At 48.9% G+C, this 11,170-nt stretch overlaps 3 protein-coding genes across 3 annotated transcripts; 1 reads left to right on the top strand and 2 right to left on the bottom strand.

The window, feature by feature from the left end:
* The first annotated feature begins 598 nt into the window (after positions 1-598).
* Positions 599-3,538, top strand: LOC117587111 (zinc finger protein 135). The gene is made up of 3 exons (XM_034277604.1): positions 599-1,579; positions 1,639-2,252; positions 2,316-3,538. The coding sequence occupies exons 1-3, from the start codon at positions 676-678 to the stop codon at positions 3,402-3,404; spliced, it is 2,607 nt and encodes an 868-aa protein (XP_034133495.1). The 5' UTR covers positions 599-675; the 3' UTR covers positions 3,405-3,538.
* Positions 3,530-8,069, bottom strand: LOC117587108 (E3 ubiquitin-protein ligase SHPRH). Its single transcript, XM_034277602.1, has 10 exons — positions 7,791-8,069; positions 6,581-7,734; positions 5,807-6,519; positions 5,181-5,736; positions 4,955-5,126; positions 4,512-4,897; positions 4,341-4,453; positions 4,053-4,281; positions 3,831-3,991; positions 3,530-3,775 (listed from the first exon to the last, which is right to left on the bottom strand). The coding sequence occupies exons 1-10, from the start codon at positions 7,933-7,935 to the stop codon at positions 3,601-3,603; spliced, it is 3,804 nt and encodes a 1,267-aa protein (XP_034133493.1). The 5' UTR covers positions 7,936-8,069; the 3' UTR covers positions 3,530-3,600.
* Positions 8,070-8,609: 540 nt separating this feature from the next.
* LOC117587113 (zinc finger protein 502) lies at positions 8,610-11,033 on the bottom strand. Its single transcript, XM_034277607.1, has one exon. It carries the CDS (start codon positions 10,924-10,926, stop codon positions 8,662-8,664), a length of 2,265 nt encoding a protein of 754 aa, XP_034133498.1. The 5' UTR covers positions 10,927-11,033; the 3' UTR covers positions 8,610-8,661.
* Between the last annotated feature and the right edge of the window lie 137 nt (positions 11,034-11,170).

Genomic DNA, 11,170 nt, shown 5'->3' on the forward strand with positions numbered 1-11,170 from the left:
AAGAATCAATTTTGCTTAATATAATTAATCTTTTTCATTGCATTGTATACCTTATGACCTTATACTTTACAAATTTGTATTTGAATTTTTCATTCAAATCACCCCCTCTGGAAGCACGGGAGCTTTGTCTTCAGTATGTAAAAGTATGTAAATTATTAACAGAGGTTTACAAACTGATATAATTTACAGTTAGTGAAAGCGATCAAATGAGGAAAATAAATTATATTGTTTTCCTGAAAATTGCAACATATTTATTATAAAAAAATATTTTAAAAAGTAAAATATACAAAATATGCAAAATATTTGATTGCATCTTCTATTCATTATAGCGATATTTACAATCGATAAGAGTGGGTATTCATGAAACCACTAACCATACAGTTAAAGATTTGGGGAATATTCCTTAAAATTACCTGTGGAGATGTGTGGCGGTGAAACGACAAAAAAATGGTATAGATTTTCCGAAAACTGAGAGAAATATATTCATCACAAAAAAATAGTCCTAAAATCCAGTCCTGTCCGAAAAAACACATAAATATCGCCTACAAATATATAATCGAAAATGTAAACATATCGATATATTGATACATCAATATTTACATACTACAATTAAAGTTTTTCTGAAATAATTGGATTTTTCGGAAATATTGGCCAACACGTTGAAGCGGGGGCAAAATGGATGAGGGGGCTCAGTACTCCATACAGTCGGTATGCCGCATTTGTCTTCAGCACCTGCAGAAGGATGCCGCCTTTGATTTGTTCCTGGTGCCAGGTCTGGCAAAGAAACTTTGTGTCTGCACTCCGCTGTCCGTGGAGCAGCAGGATGGCTTTCCCAATAATCTGTGCACCAGCTGCTACGCCAGACTGAACGAGACCCACGAGTTCCAGAAGCTGTGCATGGAGTCGGTGCAGAAGTTCCAGGACATGGTGGCCAATAATGTCTTCTGCGTCGTCTCCACCGGCTCGCAGATCAAGAATTTTGATGTTCTAAATGTGGCCGGACATGAGGGGGAACTGGTGGGGGAGGACGAGGATCGCATCAACTTTGATCCCCTGTTGGACCACAAAATGGAGCTGATCGAAAACGAGGAGGATGTCTTCAAGATGCTGGAGCATGTGGACAAGGAGGCCGAGGAAGCGGAGAAGGAGGTCAAGCAGGACGCTGATCACGATCATTTGATGAGCCCATTTCCCGACGACTTCTCAGCGGAGAGCGACACCGAAATCGATGAAGACGTGGACTTTGAGCCCAACAGCAGCGACGGCGATGACGATGTGCCCCTGTCCCAGCGCCTGAGAGTGACTCCCCGCCAAGCGTCAAAGGCCAAATCGAAGAAATCGAACACTACAGACATCAAGGAAGAGGAGGAGTTCTTGTCGGCATCGGAAGCTGACGAAGACGGCGACGGCTCGAGGTCCAAGCGTAGAAGGATTCAACCCAACGAACGACACCTGCATCGCATCATCGACTGCCACATCTGCCACCAGAAATTCAAGAAAGCCATCCGCTACGAGGAGCACATGAAGCACCACAACGATCTCCTGCCCTTCCAGTGCAAGGTGGAAACCTGCAGAAAAGGTAATCCTCTCCAGCAGTCACTCCGTAAAGGAATATTCTCTAACATTTCGACTTTGCAGGTTTCACAACGGCAGGCGGCCTGCGCCTCCACATAGACCATGCCCACACCGAACTGTCGGAGGTGCACTCGTGCAGCGTCGATGGCTGTGGCAAGAGCTTCCCGCGCATCAGGCTGCTCACGTTCCACATGAAAAAGGTGCACAACATAGCAAAGTCAGCGGCCCCGCCACGCGACTATCCCTGCACGGAGTGCGAGAAGATATTCCGCTGTCCCATGGCCCTCAAGAAGCACATGTACAAGCACGATGGCAAGGAGCTGCCCTTTCCCTGCAACATCTGCGGCAAGCGGTTCGTGATCAACAGCGCCCTCAAGGATCACCTGATGCGACATGCGGGCATCAAGAACTACGTCTGCCCGTACTGTGGCGTGGGCAAGACGACGCGCCAGGAGTGGAACACCCACATACTGACGCACACCCAGGAGAAGAAGTTCAAGTGCCATATATGCGAGCATGCCTCCCACAACAAGCAGAGTCTGGCCAATCACATCAAGATCGTACACGAGAAGATCAAGAACTATGCCTGCCAGTACTGTGGGAAGACATTCGGCAAGTCGCATGCCTGCAAGATCCACGAGATGACCCACACGGGAGAGAAGCGCTGCGAGTGCAAGGTGGGACAAAGAGAGAGTGGGAGAGGAAATCATCCTTTGAACTGATTATTTCTTTGATTTCAGGTCTGTGGCAAGAAGTTCCTCTATCCAAAGAGTCTGACGAAGCATTTGAAGACACACGAGAAACGGGTTCTACGCGCCATTGAGACGTATCGCCAGAGGCAGGTGGAGATGGGCGAGGCAGCACCCGGAGAACAGGTGGACAATCCCGCAGATGTCTTGGGAGTAGCTGCCGCAATTGGCATCGAAACGAGTTCGGGAGGAGAGCCAGCGATGTCCCAGAATGCCGCCGATGAGCTGCTCAAAGTTTATGCTGAATCTGTGGCCACCATACCCAAGGATCCACGTCGTGTCCAACGCGTAGACATATCCCAGCTGGCGGGCACGGCAGTCAATCCCATTTCGTCGGTGTCGGTGCCGTCGTGGTCCCCGCAGGAAGTGAACTTCACCAAGAAGGAGGGCAAGCACATTTGTCCGGGCTGTGGCCAGGGATTCAACAATATTGGCAACATGAAGCGGCACTACAAGATCATCCACGAGAAGGTCAAGGACTTTGCCTGCCGCTTCTGTCCGAAGCGGTTTGCCAAGGCGCAGACACTGCGCCACCACGAATGGATCCACACGGGGGAGAAGCCGTTCGAGTGCAAGACCTGCGGCACTCATTTCCGCCAGGAGACGGCGCTCAAGCGGCATCAGCGAACCCACGAAAACCGTCCACCTGTTATCTCCTCGAAGTTCTATGCGGCACGAGAGGAATTGGAGGAGCAGGAGCGCAGCAAAAGGGAGGCCAAGCGCAAGGCGGAGGCGAAGCGTAAGGAGATAGCCGAGGCGGCCAAGCAACAGCTGTCGTCGCTGCACAAACTGGAGACGACCGACAGGAATCTGCAGTCGTACGGCGAGTACCAGGAGGCTGCCGCTGAGCGGGCAGCTGCCTCCGCCGAGCTGCAGGCGCAGCAGTTCGAGGAGAACGAGGTGAAGCGGCGGGCAGACGATGAGCGGCGTAAGATCCAGGAGGCTGCCTACGAGCAGCTGCAAAGACTGCAGCACCAGCAGGAGATCGATAAGGTGCAAACCTCCTACGATGGCTACTACGCGCAAAAGGCCCAGGCGGATGGCACCGGCTTCGATGGCCTGAAGATCGATCATGTGTGAGATGCTGATGCGGGAGAACAACGTCAAACGTTGCGGGGGGTTGGGGCGGTAAATGTTTTTTTTACAAAACAGCAATAAGTCGTGTGTATAATTATTCTTAATACAAATTATGCATGTGTGGGGGGGAATGTAGTCACGTGAAAATTATTTTATTTAAATAAATAATTTCCTTAAAGGGTTAATAATTAATAATACACTAAATCGAACATACATTCGATGTCAGTATAAAAAGCTTCTTTAAGCTATCCAGCGTCATATTTCCGAGATCCCAGTGTGAGCCGAGAGTTTGGCTGTCATCCGCTGATGTAATGAGCTTCAGAATGTTCTCCTCAATTGTGCCATTCATGACGAAGCGATGTACTGTGGTGGCTCTAGTGCAGACATAAAATCAATTAGGGATTACTAATTATCAAATATAAAACTCACTTTGTCTGCCCGAAACGATGTATGCGGCCAATGGCCTGCCGCTCATCGCCAGGATTCAGAATTGGCTCCACCAAAAACACATGTGTGGCCTCAATCAGATTCAAGCCTTTCGAGCCACGCGACAAAGGCATAAGCAGGCAGGTGATATTATTGTCCGTGCTCTAAGAAAGATTAACGTGTTAAAGCGGATTATAATCATGCGTAAAGCACACCCAAACGAACCTTAAACTCAACCAAATCTTTGTTGCTGCACTTGCGATGTTCAATCTTATTTAATTTGAGTGCAATTGCTATGTGGTCGAGTATCACCTGCCACTGGGAGAAGATGAGTATTTTATCTTGTTGATTCACAGCCTTAATCTTGAGTATCAGTTCCACAATGCAGGCAAATTTAGTGGAAAAGTTGCCAACAATCGGTTTGGTTGAACCATCACGAATGTAGCGATATAATCTGCCAAAACAAAAAGCAAAAGTAAGAGCCAGCATTGAGATGGGAGAACCCTCACATACTGTGGCGAATTCTGGCGACAAATGGGACACTTGGTGCTGCCCACGGATGTTCCCTTTTCCATGACGTCCAGACAGTGCTCGCACAGGAAGTGGCCGCAAACCATCATCACAAACTGCAAGGACAGTGCAGCATTTAGAGACATTTGTATGTGATTTATGGTTTATATTTACTCTAGGATCTTCATCGGTGTGGCATATAGGACAGACGGCGGCGCTCGTGTCCTGCTTTAGATGCTTCAAGTACTTCAGACGTCCACTCAGTCGCGTAAAGTTACGCTGTGCCATGTCCAGGTTGTGCAGATTCGTTTCCAATTGCTCATCGATTTGGTCGCTCAAGATGCGATAATTCGACTGTTCGCTGGGATTATCGGTGAGCAGAATGCGCATCTTGCACATTTCAAGCTCATCGAATGACTTCACCATGTACTCCACCTCGATCCAGTACTTGGCCATGGCTTTGGCCAGTCCCTGCAAGCAGCTGAGCAAATCCAATTTGATTTTACATTCGCTCAGGTAATCGCTGAACTCTGGTTTTCCGCGCACAAATGTAAAGATTACTGCAGAGTAGGAGGAAACATTAGTGAAAGATTTGATTAGGGAATTTTTTTCTGCACTTTTTAAAAGACCAATTTCCATGCTGGGCTTTTGCAGGCCTTCGGTTTCGTCTTCGACTTTGGCAAGCAGCAGACATTCGAATTTATTTAGCGTCTCACGTATCTGGCACAGGCGACAAGGGGCAAGAGGCTTTTTCGGTTTTTTTTTTTGTTTATTTTTGTTGTCATCATCCTGGAATAGAGAAAAGTCAAGAAAAGTTACAACTTTCAGCTGCAAAACACTCACCATAATCTCAGCCAGATGACAATCAGAGACTTTCTCTATAAAGCTTGTGATGTCCGCTGTTAGGGCTTCTCCCGCTTGAACTGTCGACACAGCCCGACCAATTATATCCTCTAGAAACTCAAATTCCGTAATTAATTTTGACTTGAGATCCTCGAGACGCTGATGCCACATTTCAATCTCGTAAACAATGCCCCTTACGGATTGAACACCCTCCAATTTATCAGCAGAGATATTTTGCTTGATGAACTCCTCGCGCACCTTGTTCCACATAGCATCGTGCAGGGAGTCCTTGTAGTTGACCACTGTGGCCAGAAACTCAACAATGCTGCCACTGAAACGTTCCTCCAGTGTCTGATATTCGGCTATCTTCAGCTGGTAGGCATTGAGTGCCGATTGCAGCACTCTGGAGGTGTCGTCCAGGTACTTCCACTCGAACGCTTTCATCATTGATTGATAGGTGGTCTCCTCGATTTCAGATAACTTGAACTGAGTAGCAGCCAGATCGTTGGCTTGCAGGATATTATAGAGCGCATGAATCTGCAGTACGCTGTCCACGCTGCAAAGAAATGGAAATGGATTTATACTTTAGTGATAAATCCCTGAGCAGCTGCAGCTAAATTTCTTACGATATATTGTCCTTGTTGTAGTCCGCTGCCAGTTTCAGTAGATACTTGTACTGTCTAATAGCCTGCCCATAGTTCTCGCGTATAAAGTATATGGCCGCCGTTCCATTGTAGGAGGAGGCCCAGCTGCGCAGCTCCTTCTTGCATTCGGTCTCGTTGTTCGATATCAAATGATCTAGCAGCTCCTGTGGATCCATCAAGGGCGAGATGTTCGCATTGTTGTGCACGACGGGCACCGAGCAGGTCTTGCGTATGTGCAGAAATGGTTTCAGAATGTAGCGCAGCAGCTGCGGCGAAATGGCAGCGAGGCGGGAGCTATTGTCCTCGTTGTGATGCGTATGTTTGGCCACTTCCTCGCGAAAGTGATTGTGGCACTTGATGTGCTCCTCACGATAGTACAAGGCCTCCACATTGCTTAGTTCCAGGCGATGCACAACTTCCGTTTGCGGCGGAATGCCCAGCTCGTGCTTCACCTTGGACATGCAGGTTCGCCACAGCCTGTGCTCCAGCAGATCTAACAATGGCTGTGGATTGTAATTCAGCTGAAATGACTTGTCCACAGTCTGCCAGGCAGCCGCTGGCTGGCAAGCCTCATTGAAGCCAACAAACTGCAAGAGCGGCGGCAAATCGTCAATGGTGCCCGTGACGGCCCAACGATTTACGGCCGGCAGCATTCGCACCATTTCCGCCGCCTGCGAGGTGCTGCTCTCCACCATCTAAAGGGAAAAAGCATTTAAAAAATTCGGAAGGAGGTGCTGGATGGGTCTTCTTTTATACCTGAGCCTCATCCAGGCAGACACGCCACCAGTTGACCATCAGAAGCGGACAGTTCGGACGCAAATAGAGCTGTTGGTGGCGCATCTGACGATCCGACTTGTAGTCCGCGGTGTGATAAATCTCACTGCGCAGAATGAGATAGTCTGTGAGCACCACATCGTACTCGGCCAGCTGCAGGGGACTGTACCAGGAACCCGAGTGCAGACCGGGATACAGGAGAACCTTTAAAGCAGGCGAAATGTGTTTCTGCAGCTCGTTGAACCACTGCATCTTGATGGCATTGGGGGAGACTATAATGGTGGTTCCCGACTCTACCAGTCGCGTGCCTCCCAATTCCAACCAGCAGCTGGGACACACATACGGAGGATCATTTGGATCCTGCTCGCCACTGCGATTCATGCAAAGTTCGTGCTGCCACAGTCGACACTTGCTGCACTGAATTCGTTTTCCCTTTTTGCTATTGCAGATGCAAAACAGTTCCCTCTGTTGTCGCGGCTGCTTTAGAGGCACATTCTCGTATATGCTCTCTAGTAGTTCCAGCCAGTAGTTGTTGCTGAAAGTACCCTTAGCTCTCGGATTGAGCAGCATCATGGCGAGAAACTCCACCGTCTTGCCCAGGCCCATTTCGTCTGCTAGAATGCCACCCGGGGGCAGTGCTATCTTTTGCAGTTCCTCCTGAAACGGATAGAACTCTAGGCAGTAGTCATGCTTCAACACGCGAGTGTGTCCATCCACCGCCTGGAGCACAGAATAGTTTCCGGCAAATTCATTCAACTCTTGCTCGCGACTCAGCATCCAGCAGACGCTGCGCTCTTGGTATTTGCGCAGCTTCGACTGAAAGCAGTCGGGTAGATTCAGCGGCTTGTCTTTGCCCTCTCGCATAGTCTGATGTCTGTCGTAGAGCGCGTCGTACAGCTTCGACGACACGTACGTTTTGAGGGGTCGCTGAGAGATCTTCTCCTGCTCGGCCACTGCAAAATCCAGGCTGCTCTCCAGCCTGAAATCCTTGAACACAATCGGCAATAGTGTGGCACCCATTTCCATGTCGAGCGGACGGATTTGAGCGTTGGACGCCTGCTGCAACAACACCAAAATCCATTCGGCATCTTTTTTGATGGCCTTAAAGACCAATTTCCGAGGACGCGCCTCTTCGCCTGCAAGTGCGTAAATGAAAATCATTCAGTTTGGGGTAAACTTTTATTCAACTTACACTTTTTAATGCATTCTAAGAGTATTTCTGACTGCTCCGGCCCAAAGAAGTCCATTAGCTGCCAACCCTTTTTGGCATAAATGAATTGTGATGCCTCGCTCAGACATTCTTTTGCAATTTCGCATAAAACAATGCCAGGATTCATCTTCGGCAGGCGAAGGAACAAGATCTAACTGTTTTAACGAGAGCCACGTAAAATCTTCGAATAAAATGTTGCAGTTTTGAGCGCGAGCGCGATGGGAGAATGCATTCGCATTCGTCAATGCTGCTTAGGGATGTTCATTTATTGTTTTAATATATCGATATAATTTGTTTTGCCTGTTGATATATGCGTAGGGAGCTGATATTATGTGAAATAAATAGATTACAGATAAAGAAACCTTATTTGATCAATTCGTCATATGTTGCTGAGGTTTTACGTCTTCAAATAATATAAAGCCATTTGATTCTACTTATCGATGAAATTCAGGATAGCTATAAATATTATCGGTCCTATAGTGCGATAGGCGAAACAAACTCATCGTTTAAATTAAAATAACAATTATAACCGTAAATTCGGAACTGCTTGTTTTTGGAATATATAATGCCAAAAGTGGATATGGTCGTGCAACTTTGCTACACGGTTCTCAGAACTTAAATTTCTACGTTGCTCGAGTTTCCTTTTTCATAGAGAAACCCCCCAAATATGAGTGCCACCGAAGCGAAAGGTAAAACACACATTTAAAAAGATGATTTAAAATAATAGCAAATCGAATAAATGATACATTTAAAAATACTATAAATAAGCTATGGTCATAGTAGCAAAAAACACACATAATATACGTGTATATTACTAATATTAATAATCATATAGAGTTTTATTGCTGTCCTCTCAGACATGATCCAACTTGAATGTATTGACGTTGGCGCCCTCAGCCTCGGCCTTCTGGGCATAGAATCCATCGTAGGTGTTCGACTGCTTTTGCAGCTTGTTTAACTGCTCGAATGCCGCCTCCTGGATCTTGCGCAGCTCCACCTCCGCCTTCCGCTTAGCCTCGTTCTCCTCCAGCTGGAAGGCCAACAGCTCAGCGGTGGCGGCAGCCCGCTCCGCAGCGGGATCCTGGTACTGCTCATAATTCTTTGGATGCGGTCGCTTCACCGTCTCCGGCTTGGGTGTGACCGGCTCCTTGGGCTTGAGTGGCGGCCTCGGTGGCTTGGCGTGCACCTTCATATGGGTCTTGAGCACCTGCTCCTGGCGGAAGTGTTTGCCGCACACCTTGCACTCGTAAGGCTTTTCACCGGTGTGTATGTACTCGTGATGGCGCAGATACTGCTTCTTGGCGAACCGCTTGGGACAGAAGCGGCAGCAGAAGTCCTTCACCTTCTGGTGCACCACCTTGTAATGGAGCTTCATGTTGCTCACATGATTGAATCCCTTGCCGCAGTCCGGGCACATGTGCTGGCCCTCCTTCTTGGTGAAGTTCACCTGCGGCGACCACGACGGTAGGTTCACAGACGGTATGGGATTCACTACAGTGCCCGCCAGCTGAGCAATGTCCACACGCTCCACACGCCCACGCAGGTGGGGGCTGGGCTTGGCAATCGTTGACGTAGAGGCTGCCTCATCGGCCAGTGGATTGGCCGGGTTCTGGTTCCTGGGCAGATCGGACTTTTCGTGGGTCTTTAAATGCTTGGTGAGGCCCTTGTCGAAGAGGAACACCTTGCCGCATATCTTGCATTCGCAGCACTTCTCTCCCGTGTGGCTTCTCTCATGAATCTTGCAGGCGTGCGACTTGCCGAACGTCTTGCCGCAGTACTGGCAGGCGAAATCCTTCCTCTTCTCATGCACCACCTTCACGTGGTTGGCCAGAGCCTGCTTGTTGTGCGAGGTGTGCTCGCACTGGCGGCACTCGTACTTCTTCTCCTTGGTGTGGGTGAGAATGTGCTTGTTCCACTCCTGGCGCGTGGTCTTGCCCACGCCGCAGTACGGGCAGACATGGTTCTTGATGCCCGCATGCCGCAGCAGGTGATCCCGCAGCACACTGTTGATGGGGAAACGCTTGCCGCAGATCTCGCAGGCGAACGGCAGCTCCTCGCCCGTGTGCTTGTACATGTGCTTCTTGAGAGCCGTGGGGCAGCGGAACACCTTGTCGCATTCCGTGCAGGGGAAGTCCCTCTGGGGCGTCTCCACCTTGTGCACCCGCTTCATGTGGAAGCTCAGCAGCACGGGACGGGCAAAGGTTTTGTTGCAGCCCTCGTAGGTGCACGGGTGCATGTCCGATGAATCCGTGTGGGCATGCTCCCCGTGAACGCGCAGCCCGTTGGCCGTGGTGAATCCTTTCTTGCAGCTCTCAACCTTGCACTGGAAGGGGAGGAGATCGTTGTGGTGCTTCATGTGCTCCTCGTAGCGGATGGCCTTCTTGAACTTCTGATGACAAATGTGACAGTCGATGAGGCGATGAAGGTGTCGCTCGGCTGCGGGAATCCTCTTGCGCTTGGGTTTGCCCTTGTCGCCGTCGGAATAGTCCCAGTCCCAGGAGAGCGAGCTGAGCTCGTCGGAATCCTCTTTTGGACGCTTGACCTTGGCTTTGGGGGCACGCCTTTTTCCGCGTCCAGTTCGCTGGGCCAGGGGCACGTCATCATCGCTGCTCTCGTCGCTCTCCTCGGAGGAGGAGTCGTTGAACTCGGCAGAGGCGAGCTCATCCTTCTCCACCTCCTCGGCCTCCTTCTCCACATCCTCCAGCATCTTGAACACATCCTCCTCGTTCTCAATGATCTCTATCTTGGAATTTAGAAGCGGATCGAAATTGATGTGGTCCTCGTCCTCGGGCGGCAGGTCTGCGAGAGCGCGACTAGGATCCAACACATCGAAGTTCGTCTGGCACGTGATGGAATTGCTACCCACCAGATCCTGGAATTTCTGCACCGAGTCCACGCAAAGCTTCTGGAAATCGTGCAGCTCGTTCAGCTTCGAGTAACACGAGATGCACAGGTTCTTGGGAAAGCCATCCTGCTGCTCCACCGACAGCGACGTGCACACGCAGAGTTTTTTGGCCAGCCCCGGGATCAAGAAGAGATCGTATGCCGTACCGTTATCCAGGGTGCTCAGACAGGTGCGGCATACCGTATGTATGGAGTAGTGACTCCCCTCGTTCATTTTTTCAATTCAATTCGTTCAATTTTGGAAATTATAGCTGATGAAAAAAAAATTCTGCGTTGAGAAAAATCTAACACAGTATCTATATACGTGTGTATATATATATATGTATCGCTCGCTGTACATATATATATTATACATAGGGATGTTAATCAATATCGATATATTTGCAGTCGATACTTTATATTTATTGGCGTTAATGTTTAAATTTTTCTATATTTAAGATTAATATAAATTATAACTA

This window comes from Drosophila guanche, unplaced genomic scaffold, assembly GCF_900245975.1.
Source record: "Drosophila guanche unplaced genomic scaffold, DGUA_6, whole genome shotgun sequence".
Taxonomy (NCBI): domain Eukaryota; kingdom Metazoa; phylum Arthropoda; class Insecta; order Diptera; family Drosophilidae; genus Drosophila; species Drosophila guanche.

Excerpts from the sequence above, each read along its gene's own strand:
- LOC117587113 (XM_034277607.1), bottom strand. The coding sequence starts at position 10,926 with ATGAACGAGGGGAGTCACTACTCCATACATACGGTATGCCGCACCTGT.
- LOC117587108 (XM_034277602.1), bottom strand. The coding sequence starts at position 7,935 with ATGAATCCTGGCATTGTTTTATGCGAAATTGCAAAAGAATGTCTGAGC. Across the intron at positions 4,898-4,954 it reads GGAAATTGGTCTTTTAAAAA|TAATCTTTACATTTGTGCGC; the intron begins GTGCAGAAAAAA and ends CCTACTCTGCAG. Across the intron at positions 4,454-4,511 it reads ACACCGATGAAGATCCTAGA|TTTGTGATGATGGTTTGCGG; the intron begins GTAAATATAAAC and ends CTGTCCTTGCAG.
- LOC117587111 (XM_034277604.1), top strand. The coding sequence starts at position 676 with ATGGATGAGGGGGCTCAGTACTCCATACAGTCGGTATGCCGCATTTGT. Across the intron at positions 1,580-1,638 it reads GGTGGAAACCTGCAGAAAAG|GTTTCACAACGGCAGGCGGC; the intron begins GTAATCCTCTCC and ends TCGACTTTGCAG. Across the intron at positions 2,253-2,315 it reads AGAAGCGCTGCGAGTGCAAG|GTCTGTGGCAAGAAGTTCCT; the intron begins GTGGGACAAAGA and ends CTTTGATTTCAG.